Raw genomic sequence first — 26,037 nt, forward strand, 5'->3', positions numbered from 1 at the left:
CTATTGTTAAGATATTTTGTAGACCATATGCATGCTTTAGAAGTCCCGGCCATAATATGTATACAATAAATGGTTTCTGTCATTGCCAAACATTAATGTAGAAAGGAAAAAATGTATCAAAATATAGTTTAAGTTTATCAAAGCGCAAGTTTTTTCAATGATATGCATTACAACTATATAACCAGAAGAAGTGATAATTATTAACTATGTTATGTGGTTAGCTAGCTATGCTAAATAAGTAATACAAATTACATACTCCTTAAGACCGCAACATGCTAAAGTAAATTCTCAAGAAATATAAAAGTTCGGTATAAATTGATTCTTTCACCCATACCCAGATAATTATTCCTGGATCGGCCCGGCCTTGTCGTCGCTCGGATAAAATTAAGTAGGCATACTGTTGAAGTTATGTTTAGCAAGCAAGATTAGCAAAACTCGTTTTAATCAAATATTTGAGACACAAGCTTTGTGCTAAATGTGCTAGTCTATTCTCTACTCCCTACATTCCTATCTTAGGACGTAAATTTTTGGGAACTAGAATTAAGGAGAGGTTTTGTACGGTAATTATTGACAATTTTACCCCGCAAAATCTATAGGTGGGAATAATTAGGCCACATTTTCCGAAACAAACGTCCCTCCTTTCGTGTAATATGTCCCTTAGTTATCGTTGGCAATAACTCCGCGGTGTGCTATTGAGGTTGCATGTGCATGGACATCCAATTGAAAACTGCATGCACAACGTTTAGAAGAAAACATTGCATGCAAGGTAACCATTGGCCAGGTGAAGGTGCATGCATGGTAAACAAATGAGGATATCCTAGGAATAGCCAAAACACCATCTCACCGCGCCTTAACCTCTAGCTAAAATTGCCAAAAACATTTACGCCCTAAGCATAGGAGTGGAGAGAGTATTTAGTTAGTAATTTGTTATTAGATCTGCGTACCCAGTGGAGAGAGTATTTAGTTAGTAATTTGTTATTAGATCTGTGTACCCCTAACGAGGATGACACTATCCCTCTTAATGAAAGCTTCACGAAGACCTTAACTATTTTACGAGGTGGGAATGGGGCGCACTCGCATCCTGCACAAGGCCCATGGTGACCGGTGAGGAACCACTAGTGCATCTTGTATTAAGAACATATGATAAATATTCTTAAAACCCTGAAAAATAAATGAGAACACATATACAAGATCCGTTTTCATATCACATATTCCTATTGTGAATCCAACACGTACATAAAATGGGAAAGAAACTAACAAACTAATTCAAATATTGTAGTGTTATTTCTGCAGTTCATAGCCTAGTTTAAATTAACTATTATTCATCACATGATTTGTCTTTTTTTTGTATCTCTAACTATGACATTTATGGCTGAATTTTTTGTTGAATGAGACGTGTGTATGTTATATCTATGTATTCAATTAATTTTAGGAGTTGTAAGAACTTTTAGCATTAGGCTTTACGCCAGATGCACTAATTTAAGAGGAAACCTAGGTGAACAGGTTAGGTTCTCGCCAGCCCACTCCTTTCGCCATTGCTCACGATGAACTCAACTATCTTAATACCAATAACTACATATTTTCTCATGGTAACATACCATTGGGAAAGAGTAACGATCAAAGACCCATTGTTGGTAAATATAATTTCAACCATGATGAATCTCTCTCTCTCTCTCTCTCTCTCTCTCTCTCTCTCTCTCTCTCGGCGTGCATCACTAGTCCCTCTTTTGCTTGTTTATGTGTGCAATGTGGGAGTTAAGTGGTGTTGGATGGTATGGCATGTTCGATACAACGCACTGATACATTGTTCGTCGTGGTGGGGCAACATGCTTGAGAGGAGTTGTTGTTTTTTGTTTTTGGCATCCTAGGGGGCTTAGCATGTGGATGAGATCTTAACTTAATTGGGTTAGATTCAATGACAATGATATTTGGCCGTTTCAAGCACTGATTCATGCTCTATATCTTCGAATACCCTTGACGTCGCCTTCAAAGGTGAGAACCGGCAATAGTGATATGTGACGGGTGTCCCTATTCTTGAAGGTGTGGTCCTTCTTGTTGGCGATTTGGACATCCAATGATTGGTTGCAGCAAACAATGCCATGAACCGTCGTCTCGTGCATCGGTACCTTCTCATAGGGGTGAAATTCTCCAGTTAGCATTTACTGGTTCGATCGGGAACCATTGTCGTTGTTCAATCCGAAACCTTCATCGTGTGTACATCCCCTCCTTGTTGAAGGTGTCCTGGAAGACATAATGATTGGTTCTGCATGCGAACGCTCTTTGTATGGCCTTCATTGGTTGGACCCATCTTTGTTCATTGGTAGCTCGTAGGTGTTTGAACTTTCATTTTCTCCTAGCATGCCATGTTTGATTCCTCCAAACATGGCCACATTTTGACAAAAAAAAATATCTTTCATTTAAACCTGATTTGTCTGACATTGGTGCTTTTTCGAATTCGTTAAAAATAATTTTAAGTTTGCGGACAAAACAATTCATTGTTTATTGCTCATGAGGCTCCATCAGCACCTCATAGTATTAGTTAGCAAACTAAAGACGAGTAACATGAATTGTTTGCCAGGATCCTTTTGATTACCTTCCTCAACACCCGCTCTCTATTGTTACCGTGCTTGCAGTTTTGTTGTTAGAGAAAGCCAATGAGTCAAAATAGAAGAGGCAAGAGCAACGTGAAGATCATACTTACTTCTCTCTCGGAGTGTCTTTCTCGTGTAGCTTACTAGCTTGTCAGTATGCAAAACTTTGTTTCCAACTCGTAGAATTTTCTGCTTGCATCCATTGCAAATTAAATTTACAAGTATAAAGCTGAAGAACAAGAAAAAAACACATTTCTTTCTAAACCGCGTACTCACCTAATCTTCTACGCCTGATAAATGCAACAACAAAACGGGAAAGAGCACTTAGACTAAAAAGCTTTACACATAACCTTGTCTTGACCAGGCGTTGAAGTATTTACACATGGCCCTACTGACCATATATGGTTCAAACTATGACGATGCCCGCGTTTTCCGCACGCGTTGTGCGCATTCAAAAATATTCTGAATTTGGTCTACAGATTACTAGCTTTCTGTGTCCAAATTTCATAGAAGTAAGTTTAATTTTTGGTTAAATCGAATTTGTTCTTGAAATTACGTGTCACGGTAGATACATCTCGTGTGAAATTATTTAGAACTTTTTTCTCGTGTCTCCTGTTGCCGCGATCCAACTACGGTACTAGGCGCTTAAAAAAGCATGATTACGCAAAGGAATCAAATGTATTCCGCCCGTGTGCGCCTGATTCCCGGGGAAAAACAGTTATCCTGCACCCGTGCGAGCTAATCAATGAACTAATGATCAAAGCCAGCAGTACAGTACGTAGTACTAGCCAAGTTTAACAAGGGAATCAACTGATTAACAAATGCAACAGTACAGTATAGCCAGTAAGCTCCGGAACTCCGCTAGGCCACTGGCCACAGCACGACACCACTACTATTATATTGCTCTTTTCCTCGCTCCTGCCCAGTCTTTTCTCTCCTCGGGGGCTGCTCCGTTTTCCTCCCATCCTCGCCGGCGATGCCTACCGGGCGGCGGCGGCGGAGGCAGGGTCAGGCGTGACCGGGCGGAGGAGGTACGGGCAGGATGGCGGCGCCGGAGAGCTCCGGCGGCGGCGAGGGGGAGGGGTCGATGAGGAGGAGCAAGGTGAACCAGGAGCTGTGGTACGCGTGCGCGGGGCCGCTGGTGGCGCTGCCGCCGGCGGGGAGCCTCGTCGTCTACTTCCCCCAGGGCCACAGCGAGCAGGTATACCGCCGCCCCGGCTGCTACTTCTTCCGGTGATTCTTGTGTTGATCAAAAAGCTGTTGCTTTCCTTCCCCCCCTTTAGACGAGGAAAATATGTTCCCTTTGCTGTTGTTCTTCTGTCTCTCTCTCTGTCCCTTTCTGGTCGCCTCGTGCTCGCGCGCCGATGGTTCCTCCTCGCGGTGGCCGCCGGCTTGTCGCTCCACGGCCGCTTCGTCTTCTTGTCCGGTGGCGGCAGTTCAGCACCTGGTTCTTGAGCAGCCTCTCGCCTTCTCAATGCAGAGTTGCAGACAGATGCTCTGCTTTGGTTCTTGAGAGAGATAAATTCTTTTTCTTTTCGGTGAACTATTCTGCAGTAGTGCAGGGGAAATTGGGGGGTTTTCTTTTCAGAAAAGAAGATGAGAAATTTGGGAACTGGATTGGAGTTTTGGTCCTGCCCTGTTTCAGCTTTCAGCTCTGTGGACATGCACCTCCTCTGTCTGTTTGGTTCATGCTTGATCATATCCGTGACAGTGTCATCAGACTCTGATGGGGAACTCATCTGATACTCCGATTGTCTGTCTCTATCATGTTGGACCAGAACTACGAAAGAATCAACTGCTTACCTTTGATAGATGGATGCTTCTGATTTTGTGTAAGAGTTCCATAGAAGTCATACATGTTCTCCGTAGTTGAGGGTCTGTTAGAATCACACTGTTAGCAAAACCACTTGCAATGAAAATTAAGGCTGTGTGCATCGATTCGATGCAGAGTCTGGGGCTAAGCTCCCATTTCGAAAAGAAAAGAAAAGCAAAAGCAAAACCACTTGCTAATTTGCAGTTTTACGTGCAAATGGCCTGCAGTTCAACGGCAAAGAAATATACTTATTCCTTGATACCCATTTTCAGGTGGCAGCATCTATGCGAAAGGATGCAGACGCACAGATTCCAAGCTATCCAAATCTTCCATCAAAGCTAATATGCATCCTCCACAGTGTCACTATGCAGGTAATCCTGGCCACTTTGAACAAACACCACTAAGTAGACATCAGTGCTCTTTATGCAAATGACTGAACCTTTTAGCGTGACACGTCTCTCGGCAAAACTTGACAGGCTGACCCTGACACGGATGAAGTTTATGCTCGGATGACTCTCCAACCAGTTAGCAATGTAGGTCACACTTCCGGAAGTTCAGTGAGATTATTTGATTACGTGGTCTACCAGTACTGCCGTGATTTTAGAATTCTTGCCTCAAAATTGATTTTGGAATTGGAACTGCTAGGTGACACAGTGCGACAAGGAGATATTGCTGGCATCAGAGCTTGCGATGAAACAAAACAGGCCACAGACAGAATTCTTTTGCAAAACATTGACCGCGAGTGATACTAGCACTCATGGAGGATTCTCTGTGCCACGGCGTGCTGCAGAGAGGATTTTCCCTCGTCTTGTAAGCGTAGTTTACTTCTGGCGCAAGAAGATGTGCTGATTGTCATTTGGTTTCTTCTAATTTGTTTGACCTGTACTATGTGTAGGACTTTTCATTGCAACCTCCTGCTCAGGAACTTCAGGCCCGGGATTTGCATGATACTACTTGGACATTCCGCCATATATTTAGAGGCAAGTCAAATGTTCTTTTAGTTTCACTTGACCGCATGAATAAAAGCTGATGGAAGTTAGTCAAGAGCTTTCAGTTCTTAAGTTGTACTTTATCAACCTGCTATGTTCCTTCATAATTTAATACACTGTTCCAATACACTAATATTTTTATGAATTTATTTAAAAGGAAAAGTACACTAATTTTCTATGATTGGTTCTCTTCCACTTCACCAGGCCAGCCTAAAAGGCATCTCCTGACTACTGGCTGGAGCCTATTTATCAGTGGAAAGAGACTTCTTGCTGGTGATTCAGTTCTATTTATTAGGTAAAATGTTGATGCCGAGGGTCTCTATTTATTTGTTAGATAGTCTGCTGTTTCCTGACTTGGTAATGAATCAACCTATTTGTAAAGGTAACCAGGAAATTAATTCTTGCTCTTGTGATTGTAGGGATACAAAACAGCAACTCCTTTTGGGGATCAGGCGAGCAAATAGGCAGCCGACCAACCTCTCATCGTCTGTCTTGTCTAGTGATAGCATGCATATCGGTGTTCTTGCTGCTGCAGCCCATGCAGCAGCAAATAACAGCCAGTTCACAATATTCTATAATCCAAGGTGAATACCATCCTTTGCGGGTTTGTGATGCGAGTAAGTGCTATACTAAGACTTTCAGTTGGACTATTTTTTTTTTCCTTCAGAGCCAGTCCTTCAGAATTTGTGATTCCTTTTAACAAGTACCAGAAGGCAGTCTATGGCAACCAATTATCTCTTGGCATGAGGTTTAGAATGATGTTTGAAACTGAAGAGTCTGGAACAAGAAGGTATAGTTTCTATATGCAACCTAGAGTTTGTTGTGTATCTTTTTTTAAATATAGTTTGCTTCATTTGAACTTGGTGCATATATTCATGCTTTTTGGCGTGTGAAGTTTTATACATGAAATATATTTTGTAAAAAATTGTTAATTGTGATACTTGCGTGCAGGTACATGGGTACGATAACTGGCGTAAGTGATCTGGATCCTGTAAGGTGGAAAGGCTCTCAGTGGCGCAATGTTCAGGTTTGATCTGATCCATAAAAACTAAAGCTGCCAAACTGACAAGCCATATCTTCTAGTTTTGCTGAGGTAAGTATATGTATGTGCAGGTCGCATGGGATGAAGCAGCACCAAGTGAAAGGCGTACCAGGGTTTCCCTCTGGGACATCGAGCCTGTCATCGCTCCATTCTTCATCTATCCCACGCCATTATTCACAGCAAAGCGTCCAAGACAACCTGGGATGATAGGTAACGATGGAGCTGCAGTTCCACTTTTTTCATGAATATTACATGTTATCTTAATTGTATCACCAAAAATTCCCAACTCCGTATCCTTTTAGCGGTTAACTAGGTAATTATAGTTAGTCCTCTGCTGTATAACTCGTTAACTCAGTTTTTGTAATAATAACAAAACTGTATCCGCAGATGACGAGACTTCTGAAATGGATAATCTTTTTAAGAGGACCATGCCATGGCTTGGTGAGGATATTTGCAAGAAAGATATGAACACTCAGAACAGTATAATGCCTGGTCTAAATTTAGTTCAGTCACTTCAGTGGATGAACATGCAACAGAACTTGTCGCTCGCAGGCACAGTAATGCAACCAGAGTTGCTAAACTCATTAGCTGGCAAACATGTGCAAAATTTGTCTGCAGCTGATGTAAGGCAAATCAGCTTCCAGCCCCAATTCCTGCAACAAAACAATATCCAGTTCAACACCTCACTGCTACCTCAGCAAAACCTACACACCCTGCACACAGAACAGTTAGCGAAAGCTATAGCTACACCAAATCAACTGGGAAGTATTATGGTACCACAGAAGGTAGATCAAGATCGCCAATCCGACCAGAAGCAGCATGGGGTTACTCAATCAGTGCAAGGCAGCCAGGCAAACTTAAACATAACACAACCTCAACATGCTGTCCAAGCTCAGTTCCAGCAGCCTCAAGTGACTCTTCAGGCTCAACTCCAGCAACAGCAGCCTCTGGTCCAGAGTCATGCTGTCTTTCAGGGAGGCCTTCAGCAAATTCAGATTCAGCAGCAACAGCAACCACATCTGCAGCAGCAGTTACAACAGCAACAACCTCAACATCATCAGCAGGTTCAACAATCAGTGCAGGAGCAGCAAAAAATGAAGACACAACCTGTTCCTGTGTCCAGTGATGCAAACATGAATACGCAACTATCTGATCATCAAATGAAACTTCAACTATTAAAGGCTCTAGAGCCACAGCAGCAACATCTGACCTTTGAACAGCAGAAAATGCTTTTCGATTTGCAGCAACAAATGGTAAATTCTCACTCAAATCATCAGCAATGTATGCAAGCAGCTACCCAAACTGTTAGTTTACATAACGGCAGCACTATGCAATACCCAACACAACAAAAGGCTCAACCTCACCAACTTGTTCAAGATTCGCCTGGGAGTACCATTCCTGTTGCAAAATCAGATATTGTTACCTCCATGGGTGCTAGCTCTTTGAATGCGGCTGGTGGAATGCAGTCACTGAAGACCGATAATGTTCCCTCTTCGTCAACATCGCCATCCACCAACACTAATCATGTTCTTCTGCAGTCCATCCCAAGTAGCTCCAGGAACCAGAGTTTACTAACTGCAGCAAAAACATCTCAATCATCAGTTGTGTTGGGTTCTACAATTGAACAGGAGAAGCCTTACCAGAGTGTAAAACCAACAATAATGATTCCTAAGATAACTGAACAAGGGCCAGCTACTGGACGAGACTACAACAACAACAATCCCAACATGGATTACTTGGACACGTCCTCTTCAGCTACTTCAGTTTGCCTTTCTCAGGCTGATGGATCATTGCAACAAAATTTTCAATCATCATCCTTTGATCAGCATCACCTGTTGAGGGACACAGCTCCAGAGAGTGAGTTTGAAGTTACAGATCCAACAAATAACCTTTTATTTGGGGTGAACATTGACGGTCAACTGGGCTTACCACTTCATGCAGATGCCTTGCTTGCAAACAGCATTGAAAATGATAAATTCATGGATCAGATGGCTGGAACTGGCATTTCTAACTACATTTCATCCAAGGATTCTCAACAAGAGTTATCCTCTTCAATGATTTCGCATTCATTTGGAGTTGCTGACATGGGATTCAATTCTATAGATTCTGCAATCAATGATCCCACGTTCTTAAACAGAAATTCCCGGGCACCGGCTCCTGCACAACAACGCATGCGAACCTATACTAAGGTGTGTTATTTCTGCTCCAGTATGTCATCTCACAATTTACACCAGGGTGTTTCTTAGATAGTTGATGCACGCAGCCATAGTTTTTGTTAGAAAGTCTAGGCCAATGGCCGAAAAATGGCAAGCCATGTAGAGAAACAAGAGGAGAAAATTCACATAGCCTGTTACATGAATGCCACCCAAATTTGGACATAAATCCCCTGGCTACCAACTCCAGTTTCATACACCGTTAGTCATAGGCCCTTTTTTTTTCCTTCTGTCATAGTATGCTGCTAGGGAATACTTCAGTATGGAGAAGAAATGAACTATTTCACCTTGTAGAATATACTATAGTGCTAGCTTTTGTTTAGACATGTATAGAATTTGCTACCTAAATTCCTTGCAAAATGATTTCCTGAGAATTTTATATGCTTACTTTACTATGTACAGAGAGTCAACAATTAGTAATATTAAAAGAGATTACCCTTGGGCTCTTACCGTATGTGTTTCTGTATTCATTTGAGTGCACAGTCCCACTCTTGCAGTAAGCTCTTTGCTGACCAAAGTATTATATACAGGTGCACAAACGTGGTGCTGTTGGGAGATCTATTGACATGAACCGATATTCTGGATATGATGAACTGAAGCATGACATTGCGCGGATGTTTGGTATCGAGGGACAGCTTGGTGATCAAAGTAGAGTCGGCTGGAAACTAGTATATGAAGATCACGAGAAGGATGTTCTACTAGTCGGTGATGACCCATGGGAGTAAGTAAAACTCCATGAGATCGTTTTGCATTTGCGTACTCGAAACTAACTAGCATGGCTTTCTTGAAATGTGAAGAAACTACTCAGAGATAAAAGTTAGTTTGATGAGTATAGTGAGAGGCTTAGGATATTTTCTAAATTCAACCGAATATTTCATCTGTAAAAGAAAACCCAGAGACACTCTGGAATCAATTCAGCACATTCTGCTGCATTGTTTATACGCTCATTTATTCACTCTCTTAATCTGCCTATTTGAGATGCGCTGATAAACGAAGAATTTCATGTGCAGGGATTTTCTGAATTGCGTACGGTGCATCAGGATTCTTTCTCCACAGGAAGAAATGCAAATGAGATTGGTTGGTGACTTTGGAGATGGCTTTCTACCCAACCAAGCCTGCAGCAGCTCAGACGGGGGTCAACCTTGGTAACGGAGAACTTGTGAAGCAGTTGCGACTGGTTACTGTTTGAATGGCCGATGTAGTGACTGACATTTTTCTCGGCCAGTCTCATGAATACAGATGCCTATATGATAGTTGAATATAAATTAAGGCTCTGAAATTTTGAGATTGAGTGAACATGAACACCAGGAACCCATGTTTTGTCTCTGCTGTAGTCTTGTAGTCCTGATCATGTTTTTTGTTCAATCTACATATATGCCCAACCCAGATTTTCTGCTCCCATGTACATGTCATTGTTGTCTGATGTAACGCTTTGTCACATACCCTGATGTCACTACGTGTAACTTGCTGCAGATTCTAAATGAAGAAATCATACTTTCACTTGTTCATGATCTCTCTGTGCCCTGCGATTGATCTGCATAATTTATTTTCTTCCAAAAAATTATGGTACTATACACTATACAGCACTACCAATTTGTTTGCAGTAATAGTATAATATTTCTTTTCGCAAAAAAAAAATAGTATAATATTTCTGATCAGTTCAATGGAAACAGAGTGCATACATGGTATGATTTAGCTTTGATCACTAAGCAACTCATCGAAACAGCACAGGGAAAAAAAAATCAGATGAAAACAAGAACAAGATGAGAACATGTACAGAAATTCTAGATTTGGACATGGTGTTTTGTCTAGATTCACCCATTATGAAAAATGCATTTTAAAATATGTAGGAAAAAGAAAAAAATAGGTATACATCTAGACATTCTATATTTGCACATAAAGTTACATGAAAAATAAAACATTTTTTGTGCTTCTGTAAAAAAGATTAAACTACTTCTCTTGTGACAAGCTATTTTGGAGGACCCAAAAATTATCTTTCATACGCAGGTCGCAATTTTTTTGTGAAACTTTGTGTACCAACATTTTTGAGAAATGGATTTTTGATTTCTAGGGCAGTTGTATAGCCTGCAGTTGTTACTGACCAGCTGGTCCCAGGATGCATAGAGAGAGGCAGTCCCACCATTTGCGAGGGGTCGCCGTATCCCCCACTTGACGCGCCGCCGCAAAGCCCTCACGCCGGCGGCCGGCGGCAACCTGAGCGGCTGCGTCCGATGTCGTTGTGCTCGGACCTGGGCCGGCTGCAGCTCATCGAGCCCTCCCGCTTCGTCACCTTTTCCTTCCCCAGCCCTCTCCTCCACGACGCCTCCAACCCTTACGGCGACGGCGACGGCGACCACGCGGAGTACCTCCGGGTGGCCGTCCTCGACGCCCCTCTCCCCGCGGCGCCGTCTCCGCCCACCCCACGCACGGCAGCGATGCTCGTCCCGGCGGGCCGGCACCGCGACTGGATCTTCTCCACCCGCGCCGGGCAGGTCCACCTCCTCCTCTCCTCCCAGTCCCAGTGCCCCTTCTCTCGCCTCATACTCGTCGGCCCCGAGCTCTCCGCGCCTTCCCCTCCGGTCGTCTCCTGCGCCGCCGCCCGCCCGGACCCGGATCCTGCCCACGCGCGGCTCCTCCCGCTCCTCCTGTCTCTCTGCCCCCGCGCTGCATTTGGGGGCAATCGCATCCCTGACGTCCCCCTGTTCTCCTTCCACGACGATCTCCTCCGGCTTGTTCCCGTCCACGCCGTCGCCGGCCCGGTCGTCGGCGAGATGCTCGTCGAGGACGTGGCTGTCGACTGTGCCCCTGCTCCGGCCGAGCTGCGCCGGAGGCTGCGTTTCAAGCGCACGCCGTGCCTTGTACAGACCCAGGTGCGCCTTGCTCGGCCATCGTCTGCTGCTGCTGATGATGATTCTTCTTCGTTGTTGGAAGCATTGGACGAGGGGCTTGGTAGGTCGTTACAGCCGCAGGTGGGTGGACAGTTGCTCCAGCCTTACCTCCAGGCCATGGTTGCCGGCCTCGCAGTGATCGCCCCATCCGCGGAGGAGATCGTCCGGTCAGGTGCAATGCCAAGGTGTCTCTGTGCTGGCCTTGGTGGAGGAGCTCTTCCAATGTCCATCAGAATGGGGCTTGGCTTCGACGTTCTCGGCGTCGAGGCTGATTGCGTTGTCCTGGACGTCGCGAGGAACTACTTTGGACTGGTGGAGGATGAGTTCCTTCGTGTCCGTGTCGGCGATGCTATTCAAGTGATTCAGGATTTTGCGCGTCGAGAGGAGCCTGATACGACAAACTTCGGTGCCGTCATGGTGGATCTTGACTCCTCCGATGCTATGTGTGGCGTGAGCGCGCCGCCGCTGGAGATGGCCCATGGAAGCATCCTTGCTGCTGCACGCAGGATTCTACATCAGCATGGAGTGTTGGTGCTGAATGTGATCCCTCCTGCTGCTGATGGATCCTTCTACAGAGGGCTGATCGATGTTCTTCGCCAGGTCTTCTCTGAGTTGTATGAAATAGATGTTGGGAATGGTGAGAATTTCGTTCTCGTTGCCACGGTGTCGCCGACCGAGACCACTAGCACTGTTGAATCAGGGCAGTTTCTGACGGAGTTGAGGAAATTAGCTGGGGATTTTCTGGAACATTTAAGGAAAATTTGACACCCTGAGTCATTAATGTATCGTTGCTTGAAGTACTCTCAAGTCAAGCTGCCCCAGAAATTTGAGCACCTACAGTGCTGCTGGGTTCGCTTGTGTAGTTACCTTGCTGATGTACTTCTGTTCAGATCATATTCAACTGGACAAATAAGTAGCAAATGCCTTTGCACGCTGAGTACCTTGCTGATGTACTTCTGTTCAGATCATATTATGTATTATCGCTTATAAAAAACTGCCAAATATGTGAATTCTGAAAGTTAGTTTCAAATTGAAGAGCTTTAGAATACCCACCTTTTGTAAGTTCGCTGTGAATGACACATGTTGACAGCTTAGGGGCAATTCAGAGTACAATGAGATCAGCTAAAAGCGATCTGATAGTGATATCATCTTTATTCTTGACCAAATGACAAGTGAATATATTCTTGAAGACTGTTGTGTCCTTCCAACCATTCTATGACAGCAAGATTTCATCAAGAAATTACTAGAACCTGCAATTCACGTGCCGGAATTATTCTAAAAAAGAAGACCAATGGTAGAAGTTTTATTTTTGCTATTTGAAGCAGTAATTCTGTTTTACTGCCAAAGAAATTACGGTGTGTGACGGTCTCTAGGAGTTACAGCACACCAGAATACATTTTAAATTAACTCCTTATTAAAATGTTTTTAATTTGGTCTTGTTATTACATAATCCCAATTATTTTGTAAGAATCTATAAGGTAAATATTTTTATATATTTTGTTACATTTGCCTTGTTCAGTAAACATGTCTACAGCGTGTTTTCTCGAAGTAACACAATCCGTCGCATATGAAATCGACCACTTTTGTTTTGTTCCTTTTTTGCTTTTTAGGTTGGAATTGCTGTTAGTTTGCTTTCCACAGTTGTGCTAATCAATCGGTTCGCTGGGCACAGAACTTTCTGCTTACCTAGATGGTTGAGCTAACTGGTGCTCAACCAAGCTTCTTGGAGAAACAAAGTCTCCGTGTTCATCTGTTGTGATGTATGCATAAGTTAAAGTCCTGAGGCATGAAACGAAGAATCTATCACAGAAGAAATGCGAATATACGAGCGAATGATTTCATCAGCTGGAGAGTTTATAAAAAGGATGTTCGGTGGAGTAGTCTGCTGTAGAATGGGTATACTGACCAGGAGAAATGAAGTGTAACGTGTTGAGCGGCTAACGGGGAGAACGGAAAATATTGAGACATGATGTTTTTCCCATCAACTTTTTGAATATGCTGAGCGTGAACAAAATCTTTTTTGGCTAGGAAAAACGCCTAGTGAACGAAGAAGTTATAGACTCTGTTCGAATCCCATCTGAGGCAAAGCCTCATCTTTTAACGTTCAAAAAAAAACGAAGAAGTTATAGACGATACAAGATTTTATCAATCGCACGGAATGGGTGAAAAAACGGAGCTGGTATGGAATGAAAATTCTTGAACCATATCTACTCTAGGAGCTGGTCGACTGGAGACCGTCAATGTTTACTACGAAACCTAATTTAGAATCTCGTTCGTCCGGCCATTGCAGCACGGAGGAGGTGGCTTCACCATCCCAAACAGAGTGTTTGGACTTCCACTCAGCCGAAGAAGTGATACGGTATTTGGAGCCACTAAAAAGGGTCATCCCCATGTTCCTCATCTTCTTTTGGTTTATATGCATCAAATTGTTCTGGTGGTGAAGCCGGTACTTTTGATCTTGGATGTCAACACACAAGCAAAACACTTTTTTGACCTTTTCTTTCCATGCTGCCTTGGCCACGTCACGAGTCTTGAACCCAACCTCTTTATAGTCGGGCGCTTCTTCCACCACACGACACTTGGAGTTGATAGCCTTGGCCTTGACCTCATCTGCACTAGGTGGAAGAGAAACCGTGATGGACTCGTGCTCCAAGACCTCAAAGTTTCTTGCGAGATCTGCCCCAATGCATTGGCGTCCTCAATGAGCAGCTAGATGTAAGGGGCATGGACACAACACTTTCGGTGAAGCACACAAAGACCCACATCTTGATAAATGTGATCAATGATGTCTAACTTCTTGTTTTTTCTCAATATAGTATAAGGCGTTGACTAGCAAACTCCAGACTACACCTTTATCCCCTTGCTTGATGGCTAGAGTGTTGCCAATAATCTTGTTGAAAGTGTAATACTTTCTGGTCATAAGTACAATATTTGGAGCATCTCTTTCACCACAGTCGGCGGGTAAGCAACATGGAGGTATGGGTGACAGTGATACGTTGACTTGGGAGCATGAATCCTCCTATACTCAGGTTCGCGCTTGTCCTTCACAGTGTATCCCAACAGTACAGCGAACTCCGCAAGAGTACTCAAGCAAACTTGACCCACACTCATCCATGTCAAGGTCCTTGGCTCATCGGGGTGGAAATGGACGGTGGGGGAAAACTGCATAACAAGTTCATCGTTGTAGTCCTTCTTGATGTTAGTGAGCTTGACAAGGTCGTAGAACTCACAAACTTCCATCACATCCGGATAGTTCTCATAGAGAAACTCAACATTTTTTTTTGTCAAACCACCGAATACTTGAGCTTCCCAAGAACAAAGTCATTGATGATGATGCATCTTGCAAAAGAACCTATCATCCAATGTGGACATCGGGTGATCATATGGGTTAAAGACAAATCTTGCCTTGACAAATTCTTACATAGGCATGTTCTTCCAATCTTTGCTAACGGGCTCAAGTGGATTGATGTGCTTCCTTTTAGGCGCTAGAGGCTCGGAGCCATTGTTACTTCTTTCTAGCGGTGTTCTCTTAGTGCCACTAGAACCACCTTCATCAAAACATGCTTGAACCTTCTTAGATGAATGGTCACCTCATCTTCATAATATGTGAACAAGAGTATAGATGTGAGCATATGGGGCAAGAGCACATAACCTAGGAGGAATCCAAATATAAATAGTGCCATGTAAAGATACAAGATGAACAAATATTGGTGATAACTAGCATTCCTACGAGGGAACCGACACTAAATCATTCACAGTAGCATCTCTAAGTTGCACTAGATAACACGATATACCATGGTTTTGAGTGGAATATCATACCAACATGAACCTTATATTTTATCATAATCCCAAAATATTATCTAAAACGAAGCAAGGAAAGATTAGAGAGGGGAAAAACATACCCAAATTGGTCGGCATCCTTGGCCTAACTTGGCGGAGGATACACATATTGCCTTGAGGTGGGTGGAAATCCAAAAATCCCCAACAATGGATGAGAGCTTCAAAATCGAGCAACAATGGTGGATTTTGTCTGGAGGATGTTGTATATCGGGGTGGCGGCTTTCAAATCCAACCACCTAGAGGGTCCAGGAAGGGCGGAGTAGTGGGGGACATGGAGGAGCTGTAGGGATTCGTAGCATATAAAACAAAAAAGTTCCTACGCAACAACGAATAAACCACCAAGATCTAATCTAGGAGATGCATGTAACGATGCGGTAGCATGTAACAATGCGATAAATTGATTTGCGTACCATTGCAAATCGGGTGAGGAAGCTTAACGGTTGGTGTCCATGTAGACGATCACGATCCGTTCAATCTTGACGATCCAACTCGATCAACTCTGTCACTTGTGTGGCGGCTCTGAGGTGATGCACATGTACGGCTTGACGACATCGTCTCCTTCTTGTTCCAGCAAGTTGGAGTCGAGGTAGAGAGATCTCTTCGGCTTCCCGACGGCGTGACGCCGAACTTGGTGCAAATCTGGCAGGGCTTCGCCCGGACTAAATTTTCGGAGTTCGCCAGTATTAGGGTTCCAGTGATCACCAGCGGAGGTCCGAGGACCAACGGAGGTAAACAACGGAGGAAAGAGGAGGACCCCACAAGGACGAGTGGCGGCTGACGGCGGCGAGGAGGCCGGCAACGTGCGGCGATGGGCGGCAAGGTGGGCGGCAAGGTGGTGGCGGTGCTGGGAGTGGGGAGCTCGGGGTTGTGTGGCTCTTGTGGACTTGTGATGTTATGGCCAGCCCCGGGGCTCCCGTATATAAAGGCTCGGACCCGAGAGGTCGTAGGATCTCTGAATCCTAATTGGACTCTCGGTCAAACCTTGTCAAACTCATATTGGAACCAAATAAGGAAGTCCCCAAGTGAATCGGAATAGGAAAAGGAAATCTCCTCCCTTCCACTTCCAAATCGAGTGGAGGGAGGACCTTCCCTCTCCCACTCGGCCACAGCGGCCAGCCGGCCGGTCCACTTGGTGCGGGTGGGGCCCACCCTGCCCTAGGCTAGGTGGGTTCCCCCTTCCGGAACTTTCCGAAACCAATCGGATACTTTCCATATATGTTCCTATAGGTTTGTCGCCCTTCCGAATCCATCTGTGATATCCCTGAACTCATTTGGGACACCGAAAACACTGCACTTAATATCTCTCTATCCCTAGCAGCGTCGAACCTTAAGTGTGTGACCCTACGGGTTTGCGATTATGCAGACATGCCTATGTCCATAGTCAATGGTTAATAGAGGGATCTGGAGATCCATATTAACCCCAACAGATTCAACGATGATCTTATCGAGTGAACCACTTATTCCATTCATATATAATTCCCATGTCCTATGATATCTTAGTTACCCGAGATTTGATCGTTGGTACCTTCAAACCTTGTTCTTATCTCGTTACCGGTAAGTGCTCTTTTCTCGTCTTAATAGCGCACCCTCATGTGACCGAGTCACGAGCTTCCAAGCGATTGAGTCCGTATTATCGAGAGGGCCCAGAGAATATCTTTCAGTTACTGGGATGGACAAATCCCACTCTTGATAACATACAACCCAACAAGTATCTTATGGAACACATGCGATATAGCTTTATAATCACCTAATTACGAAGTGAGTTTTGCAACAAGCTATGCATTCTTCCAATATCCGGGAGTGGTATAATCTCATGGTCAAAGTAATAGTATGGATGACAACGGGAAATCAAGATTCGCAGTTAGAACTATGTAACGCCATCCATTTTTACGCTTTGATTAGGTCAAGTCCATCATATTATTCTCCTTAATAATATAACCTCGCTAATAAGTGACACTATGTCCATGGCTATGGAAACTAGTAACCAACACTTATTTCATGAACTAGTATAGAGGCATACTAGGGACACATTGTGTTCATATTCCGCACATGTATTATGTTTCCGGATAATACAATAAGCATGGTATATAAAAATTATCATGAACATGGATTGGTGATAATAAATATTCCTTTAGTATTGCCTCTTGGGCACCAAAAACCTTTAGGAGGGGCATGGGGCGAGACCTAATAGTGTTTGGGGGAAGAAGATAGGGAACAACACCCACCGCCATAACCCGACACTTATGTACACCTAGGGTACATGCCGGAATAGCCAACTAAGTCATACTAGTCCGGGGACCCTGGTGTAAAGGTACATTGCCCCTATGTGTGGTTTTGATAATTAATTACAATTCTGACTAATGTTTTCATTGAGTTTATATGAAAGAATATTCCATAAGTAATGCTTTGTAGTCCACGTGTTGGATTCAAGTGCGGATGTCACGAAGACATTGAGTATTGGCATCAAGATCATTTATTTGAAGAGAAGAATATTATATGATCAATTCTTAAGAGTTTGATTTGACGAGAATAATTCAAGATATGGCTCTAATCTTGGTTAAGTTGTGCTTGACTAAGGTTTAGATCATGAAATCAAATGAAGATTTTCTTATGTACCTCAAGATATTATGGTAAATCATGAGGATATACAAGGTTGACCAAGACTAAGAGAAAAGATTATATTCAAGTTGGTCAACACATGAAGCATAAAGAATGTACCACATGGGATCTTGTGATATGCACTAGTACAAACTTGCTACTTAGAGACTGCCAGTTGAGTCGGTTCTGTCCCAAGTTAATAAAAGTCGCTTCCGCTGGAAACCCTCAGACGGTCGTCCGGAACCAAACGTGTCTAAGACATCTAGAGACCGATGTAAAATAAACCCGCCTCAAAGTATCGGGGGATTGGAGACAAGCTTTAATTGGTACCTGATGGTGCTTATCGTAACGCCTACTTCACACTGTCAGGGAACCCCGAGAGGAAGGTATGATGAGCATAGTAGCAAGTTTTCCCTCAGTAAGAAACCAAGGTTTAATCGACCAGTAGGAGAAAGGCGTGACTTCTGAAGGTATTGTTGGCTGACTAGCGGCAGAGCACACTACCGGCGTCAGCAACAACGTGGAACCTGCACATAACACAACCAAAGTACTTTGCCCCAACTTGCAGTGAGGTTGTGAAAGGGTCGTATGACACCTAGAGGGGGTGAATAGGTATAATCTCAAATTTTAATTCTTTTTCAATTTAGGCTTGACATAAAGGTAAATTCTCTAGATATGCAACTAAGTGAATCCACCTATATGACAAGATACAAGCAACAATACAAGATACAAGTAGTAAAGGCGGTGAGAGGATAGAGGTGACCAAGGTGGAGCACACGGAGAGACAACGATATGATTCCCGTAGTTCCTTCCGTGTAAAGGGAAGTATGTATACGTTTGGAGGGGTGTGGTGCCACGAAGGCCAACCAACGCCACGAAGGCTCACCCAGTTCTCCGGTGAGCAACGCCACAAAGGCCTAGCCCACGCTCCACTAAGCGGTTCCCTTGAGGTCGCAACCGGCACCTTTACACAAAGCTTAGGGCACACATCCACAACCAAATTGGAGGCTCCCAAGATGTAACCACGAAGCTTTACACGAAGAGTATCTGATACGTCTCCAACGTATCTATAATTTCTGATGTTCCATGCTAGTTTTATGACAATACCTACATGTTTTGCTCACACTTTATAATGATTTTATGCATTTTCCGGAACTAACCTTTTAACAAGATGCCGAAGTGCCAGTTCTTGTTTTCTGCTGTTTTTGGTTCGAGAAAGGCTGTTCGGGCAATATTCTCGGAATTCGACGAAACAAAAGCCAAATATCTTATTTCACCGAGACGGACCAGAACACCAAAGGGGAGACGGAAAGGAGGCCCAGGGCCCCCAGACCACAGGGCGGCGCATCCTAGAGGGGGGGTGTGCCAACCTATGGTGTGGGCCCCCCAGGCACCCCCTTGCGCCGCCTCTTCGCCTATAAAGTCCCTCGCGACGTAAAAACCCTACACGAATCGACGAAACTCCAGAAAGACTCCAGGGGCGCCGCCGCCATCGCGAAACTCCGTTTCGGGGGACAGAATCTCTGTTCTGGCACGCCGCCGGGACGGGGAAGTGCCCCCGGAAGCCATCTCCATCGACGCCACCGCCTCCATCATGCTCCGTGAGTAGTTCCCCCATGGACTACGGGTTATAGCATTAGCTAGTTGGTACTCTCTCTCCCATGTACTTCAATACAATGATCTCATGAGCTGCCTTACATGATTGAGATTCATCTGATGTAATCGGTGTTGTGTTTGTTGGGATCCGATGAATTGTTACATTATGATCAGTCTATCTATATAAGTTTGTGAAGTTATTGTTGCTGCAATCTTGTTGTGTTTAATGCTTGTCACTAGTGCACGAGTGGCATGATCTTAGATTTAAGCTCTATACTTATTGCTTAGATTGTATCTACAAGTTGTTTGCACATGTCTATGTCCGGAACCCGAGGCCCCGAGTGACAAAGAATCGGGATAACTGGAGGGGAAGGCGTAGGTATGAGGATCACATGTTTTCACCAAGTGTTAATGCTTTGCTCCGGTGCTCTATTAAAAGGAGTACCTTAATTACCAGTAGATTCCCTAGAGGCCCGGCTGCCACCGGCTGGTAGGACAAAAGATGTTATGCAAGTTTCTCATTGCGAGCACGTATGACTATATATGGAAAATATGCCCTACATGATTAATAATCTTGATGTTCTGTCTTAATGCTTTCAATCCTATCAATTGCCCAACTGTAATTTGTTCACCCAACACTTGTCACTTGTTATTGGAGAGTTACCACTAGTGTAGATAGCTGGGAACCCCGGTCCATCTCTCATCATCATATACTCGTTCTACATGTCATTGGAAGTAGTATCAACTATTTTCTGGTGCCATTGCCAGCGTATTCTTATTCGCTGATGTATTCTTGTTACTCTTTGCTCTCATATTACTGGTGCTTTCACATCACCCCTGTTACTAGTGCTTTTCCAGGTGCAGCTGAATTGACAACTCAGTTGTTAAGGCTTATAAGTATTCTTTACCTCCCCTTGTGTCGAATCAATAAATTTGGGTTTTACTTCCCTCGAAGACTGTTGCGGTCCCCTATACTTGTGGGTCATCAAGACTATTGTAAGGGTATTTTACCCTTATCCATTATTTTGGTAACAATGACACCGTGCTAGTGTATTTGGACTAATACATGGCTACAAGATGATTCCCAGGTATTAGCCAAAGAGGTATAAAGGTGTATCAATGGAACAAGAAGGCAATGGGAGACCCCCCCCACTTTGACGAAAAATCAACAGGATTTTCCTGAGCCTGGCCGGTCACTGGCCCGGTCGGACCGGCCCCGGCACCGGCCAGCCCGGTCTGGACCGGCTCCAGCGCTTGTGCCATCCGGGCAGGATCCAGTAACGGAGGGCGAGCTCTCCGGTCTCCGCCCGGTCGCCAGCCCGGTTTGGACCGGCCCATCCGGTCCCTGGCCCGATCGGACCGGGTTCCAGACCGGCTGCCCCGGCGCCAACCGGACTTTGCGCCTGTGCCATCCGGGCGCAATCCAGTAAGCTCAGAAGCTCGTCCGGTCAAGTTCCGGTCCCTGCTCCGGTTGAAACCGGCCGGCCCGGTCGCCAGCCCGGTCGGACCAGCCTGTGCGCCGGCCAGCCCGGCGCCAAACCCGGTCAACCGGATTCCTCGAAGAAAAGCTGATGTGGCAAGTTGACCAACGGCCATTTTTAGAAGAACACTATAAATAGCCCTTCTCCTACCTCTCAACACTTAGGCACTACACTACAAGCTGTTCTTGAGCTCTCTCTCTCTTACTCCATTGCTAGAAACACCAAAAGCCTCAGATCTACTTCCTCCTCCACCCAAACTCAAATCCCTCCGGGGAATCATTAGAGAAGGACCCGATCTACTGTTCTACCAAGCCAAATCTCATTCCCCCTTGTATTCATCGAGAAGCTTGCTTCCTAGGGTTCCTTGGAAACCCTAGGTGGGCAAGAAGAGTCCGGAAGCATCCGGGCTGTGGATTTCCTCCGGGCAAGATTGTGAAGGTTTGGAGGCTACCTCAAAGTCTACCACAAGTGAGTGAGCTATTCCTTCGTGGGATAGGCTCCAGAGAATAGGGTGAGCCTTCGTGGCGTGGGGAATCCTTCGTGGGACCTCCACCCCTCCAAACGTGACGTACCTTGTTGCAAAGCAAGGGAACACGGGAATACATCCTCGTCTCCGCGTGCTATCGGTTATCTCTAACCGAACTCCTTACTTGTGATTTAACTGCCTGTGAGAGCCTTCGTGCTCGAGTTAGTTGTATCCTCATATAGGTTGCTTCACCTAGTTTGCATTAGGCTCATCTTTATATTCCGCAAAGCCTAATATTGCAAAGAAAGAATTAAAACTTGTAGAAACCTATTCACCCCCCCTCTAGGTTTACCATCTCTATACTTTCAATTGGTATCAGAGCCTGGACTCTTATTAAGGGCTTCACCGCCTTAAGAGTGAGATGGATAAACTATTCGAGGGTCTAGATGAAGACTCTAACCTTTCGGTTAAAGAGATGAAATCTAGATTCTTGGCATATGATGCCGAGAAGAAGAAAAAGGAGGATGACCTACAAAGCCAACTGGCAGAGATGTCTACCATGCTTAAGAACTTGACTAGTGGGACTCCTAGTGCGACTTCGGCCTCTCTAGGGACTTTCCATGAAGTTAACCATGACTATCCCAAAAACACTTCACCCATGCCTCATATAAACCATAGTGGGAATGTTCCCCATTTTGATGGAACTCACTTTCCTTTTTTGGAAATCTGCTATGGAATCTCATATTCGCAGCTGCAGTGTGGAGTTATGGGAGATCATTGTTCATGGATACCGGAAGCCACATGATCCGGTTCGGTTGACCTCCACCGAATTCTACAACCGTCAACTCAATGCCTCCGCACGTGACAAGATTAGAAGTGGCATCAACCGCAAGCTCCTTGATCAAGTCAACGACATAGAGTCCGCTAAAGAGTTGTGGGATCGAATCGTAGTACTCCAAGAGGGAACCGATTTGATCCAATCAGCTCTTTATGAGACCGCAAAGCAAGAGGCCCACCAGTTCATGATTCGAGAAGGAGAATCTGTGGCCGATGCCTATGCAAGACTTGGTGCTCTCAGAGTAAGGGTCAAGGGACTTGGTGTTGAGAAGTACAATGATGGCTTTGAGATGAATGAAGCATTCATAAAGTCCAAGGTCATTGCTATGATTGCCGTCAAGCAACAAGACACCAACGTTGCACTCAACTTGCAAATCATGACCAAGAGTGCGGATTTGAACTCCGATGATCTAGTCTCCTATGTGGCCGCCAATGAAAACATGGCCAAGGCGGGAAAAAGGCTCATGGCAATGAACCGTGTTGATGAAGCCTCACACAACCATGAAGCGTCACACAACCTTGCTCTCAAAGCTAGAGGTGACCATGGAAGAGAAGAAGACTACGAAATTAAAGAAGATGAAGAGATGACTTCAACTAGTGACATTGCTACCGACTTTGCTTTCTTTGCCAAGAAGTACAAGGGAAAGCTTCCAATGCTCTTCAATGACAAGAAGAAGAAGAAGAAGAGAACTTGCTACAACTGTGATGAAGATAGCCACTTTGCAAATGAGTGCCCTTATGAGAAAAGGATAGACAAGCCAAAGTTCATCAAAGGAGTCAAGCCAAGATTGAAGCCAAACCCTATCAACGATCGATACAAGAAGAACAAGGGAAGAGCCTTTGTTGGGGCCGAGTACTTGTCCGACGAAGAAGAGGAAGATGAGGAGGAAGAAGCCGGAGTGGTTGGCTTGGCTTTTGCTAAGCCCGGGTCACTCTTCACATATGACTACTCCAAGGATTACTCCACGGAGAATGATGTTGGTTCTTCCTTCATGGCAAGAACAACTCAAGATGATGACTCCGATGACTCTCCCTCCTCTACAATCGTTGGCTCTTGTCTTATGGCAAGAGAAACCAAGGTAATGGAACCCCCACCTTCTCTATCTAGTGTTCTTGATGATGAGAATGAAAATCAAGAAGAATTAATTGTGCTTAAGGAGCTCTACAATGTTAGATGCACCCTTCGTGGTGAAGCTCTTGTCAAGTTTGATTTCTTGATGGACTCTCTCAAAGAAAAGGATGAGTCCATTGAGGAATTAGAATACCATTTGAATGAAAAAGAACGGAGATTCAATCTCCTAAGACAAGAGCTAAAAACCGAAAGGTGCATATCTCAAGGCCTTAAGCAACAAATTGAAACTTATGAACTTGATAAAGTTAAGGACCTAGAAACTATTGATAGGGCTCAATCATTGACCCAAGAGCTCAATGACTCAAAGAAGGAGCTTGAAGTTGCTCATGCTTCTCTTACTAGGGATCTTGACCACCTTGAAAGAGCTAACAAGCTTGTTAAGGATGAGCTCAAGAAACTTGGAGAGAACCATGACCTACTCCAAGAAACCTACAAAAAGGCTCTTGGATCAATGAAGGATCCCATTGTTGTTGAAAAGCATGCTAGCTCCTCCACTTCTTTTACTAGTGAGCATGCTAAGCTTGTTGAGGAACATGTTCGTTTACAAGAGGAACTCTCTTTGCATGTTGAGACCAATGCATATCTTGAATCCTTGGTGACTAAATATGGTCTCGACTATCATCCTAATGAATCTTCTTGTGAGCAAGCATCTATTCTTGAGGAAAATGTTAGGTTAACAAAGTAACTTGCAAAGTTCACCACCGCCAAGAACAAGATGGGATTGGATGACCTCTTGAGTAAGCAAAGGTCAAACAATCAAAAGTTTGGACTTGGATATACTCCCAAGTCCTACAAGAAGAACAACTACAAGAAGGAGAAGCCCGCTCAAGACAAGAACAAGAAGGTCACTAATGATGGCAAAGCCTCAAAGGGCAAAGCCACTAGTGGTGACCGCACGGGGCCAAACAATCACTATACTTTATTTGTTGATTATTATGGTGATGTTTATGCTAGCTATGTCGGCCCTCGTAATGGCTATGCTTATAGAGAGTACTCAATTTGGGTACCAAAAGATATTGTTGCCATTGCAAAGGGACCCATTAATCGATGGGTTCCTAAATCCTCTACTTGATTTTGTAGGGGTATTCCTCCGGTGGTCCAAAATGGGTGTTTGATAGTGGATGCACCAATCATATGACCGGAGGAAGAGGTGTGCTTGATCAATTCATTGAAGATATCAACAAGAAGTCAAGCATCACCTTTGGTGACAACTCAAAGGGAAAGGTATTTGGGTATGGCAAGGTGGCAATCTCTAAGGACTTGTGCCTTGAGACGGTCATGCTTGTTGAATCCCTTGGCTATAACTTACTTTCTATATATCATCTTGCTGATGCCGGTTACAATTCATATTTTACTAAATATTGTGTGAAAGTCTTTAGGAGTGACAATCTCAAATTGGTCCTTGTTGGATATGTGGAGAACAACCTTTACGTGGTTGACCTCTCGAAAGAGATCTCCTCTCCGTCCACATGTCTAATGGCGGCCAAGCATGACGAAGGCTGGTTGTGGCATCGCCGCCTTGGTCATGTTAACATGAGAAATCTTAAACAACTCCTAAAGGGTGAGCACATTGTGGGACTAACCGGCATTTCTTTTGAGAAAGATTGTGTTTGCAGTGCATGTGTAGCCGGAAAGCAACTCAAAAAGAAACATCCTATCAAGAGTATCGTCACCACATCTAGACCTTTGGATCTCCTTCATTTGGATCTCTTTGGGCCATCACATTATGATACTCTTGGTGGGAGCAAGTATGGACTTGTCACTGTTGATGATTACTCAAGATACTCTTGGGTCTTTCTCCTTAAGTCTAAGGACGAGACCCATAGAGAGTTCATCACCTTTGTCAAGAAAGCTCAACGTATGTATGAATCCGAGATCAAGGCGATTAAGACCGACAATGGCACCAAGTTCAAGAACTACACCATGCAAGAGTTTGTTGATGATGAGGGCATCAAGCACGAGTTTTCGGCGCCATACACCCCTCAACAAAATGGTGTTGTAGAAAGGAAGAACCGGACTATCATTGAGATGGCAAGAACTATGTTGAGTGAATTCAACTCACCCCACAACTTTTGGGGAGAAGCCATCTCTACGGCTGTCCACTACTCCAACCGGCTCTTCCTCCGTCCCCTCCACAACAAAACTCCATACGAGCTTCTCACCGGTAACAAGCCTAATGTCATGTACATTCGTGTCTTTGGATGCAAATGTCTTGTTAAGAACAACAAAGGAAAGCTCGGTAAATTTGAAACTAGAACCATAGAGGGTATATTTGTTGGATATGCGGAGAACTCTCACGCCTATAGATACTACAACCGGTCCACTGGGACTATTGAAGTATCTTGTGACGTGGTGTTCTTGGAGGATAATGGCTCCCAAGTGGAGCAAGTTGTTCCATGTGTTGCAGGTAATAATGATGATCCATCTAGTGCCATCAAGCATATGGGCATTGGACACATCCGGCCCATGGAAGTTCATAATGATGATCAAGATGATGGAGTAGATGTATCAAGCACGGCTCAAGTGGAGCCTAGCTCAACTCAAGCCGAAC

General features: G+C 44.4%; 2 protein-coding genes across 3 annotated transcripts; both read left to right on the forward strand.

Annotated features, from left to right (window-relative positions):
• The first annotated feature begins 3,509 nt into the window (after positions 1-3,509).
• LOC127316740 (auxin response factor 21) lies at positions 3,510-10,156 on the forward strand. Of its 2 annotated transcripts, XM_051347207.2 has the most exons (14): positions 3,510-3,792; positions 4,677-4,775; positions 4,881-4,937; positions 5,050-5,214; positions 5,300-5,384; positions 5,598-5,688; positions 5,813-5,977; positions 6,061-6,183; positions 6,345-6,420; positions 6,507-6,645; positions 6,823-8,292; positions 8,377-8,624; positions 9,179-9,369; positions 9,659-10,156. In XM_051347207.2, the coding sequence occupies exons 1-14, from the start codon at positions 3,634-3,636 to the stop codon at positions 9,795-9,797; spliced, it is 3,207 nt and encodes a 1,068-aa protein (XP_051203167.1). In that variant the 5' UTR covers positions 3,510-3,633; the 3' UTR covers positions 9,798-10,156. The 2 variants fall into 2 exon arrangements, with proteins under 2 accessions (XP_051203167.1, XP_051203166.1); XM_051347206.2 differs by having other exon boundaries at positions 3,511-3,792; positions 6,823-8,624.
• A 591-nt stretch (positions 10,157-10,747) lies between these two features.
• LOC127316739 (uncharacterized) lies at positions 10,748-12,546 on the forward strand. The gene has a single exon (XM_051347204.2). It carries the CDS (start codon positions 10,880-10,882, stop codon positions 12,299-12,301), a length of 1,422 nt encoding a protein of 473 aa, XP_051203164.1. The 5' UTR covers positions 10,748-10,879; the 3' UTR covers positions 12,302-12,546.
• The last annotated feature ends 13,491 nt before the right edge of the window (positions 12,547-26,037 follow it).

This window comes from Lolium perenne, chromosome 7, assembly GCF_019359855.2.
Source record: "Lolium perenne isolate Kyuss_39 chromosome 7, Kyuss_2.0, whole genome shotgun sequence".
Lineage (NCBI taxonomy): Eukaryota > Viridiplantae > Streptophyta > Magnoliopsida > Poales > Poaceae > Lolium > Lolium perenne.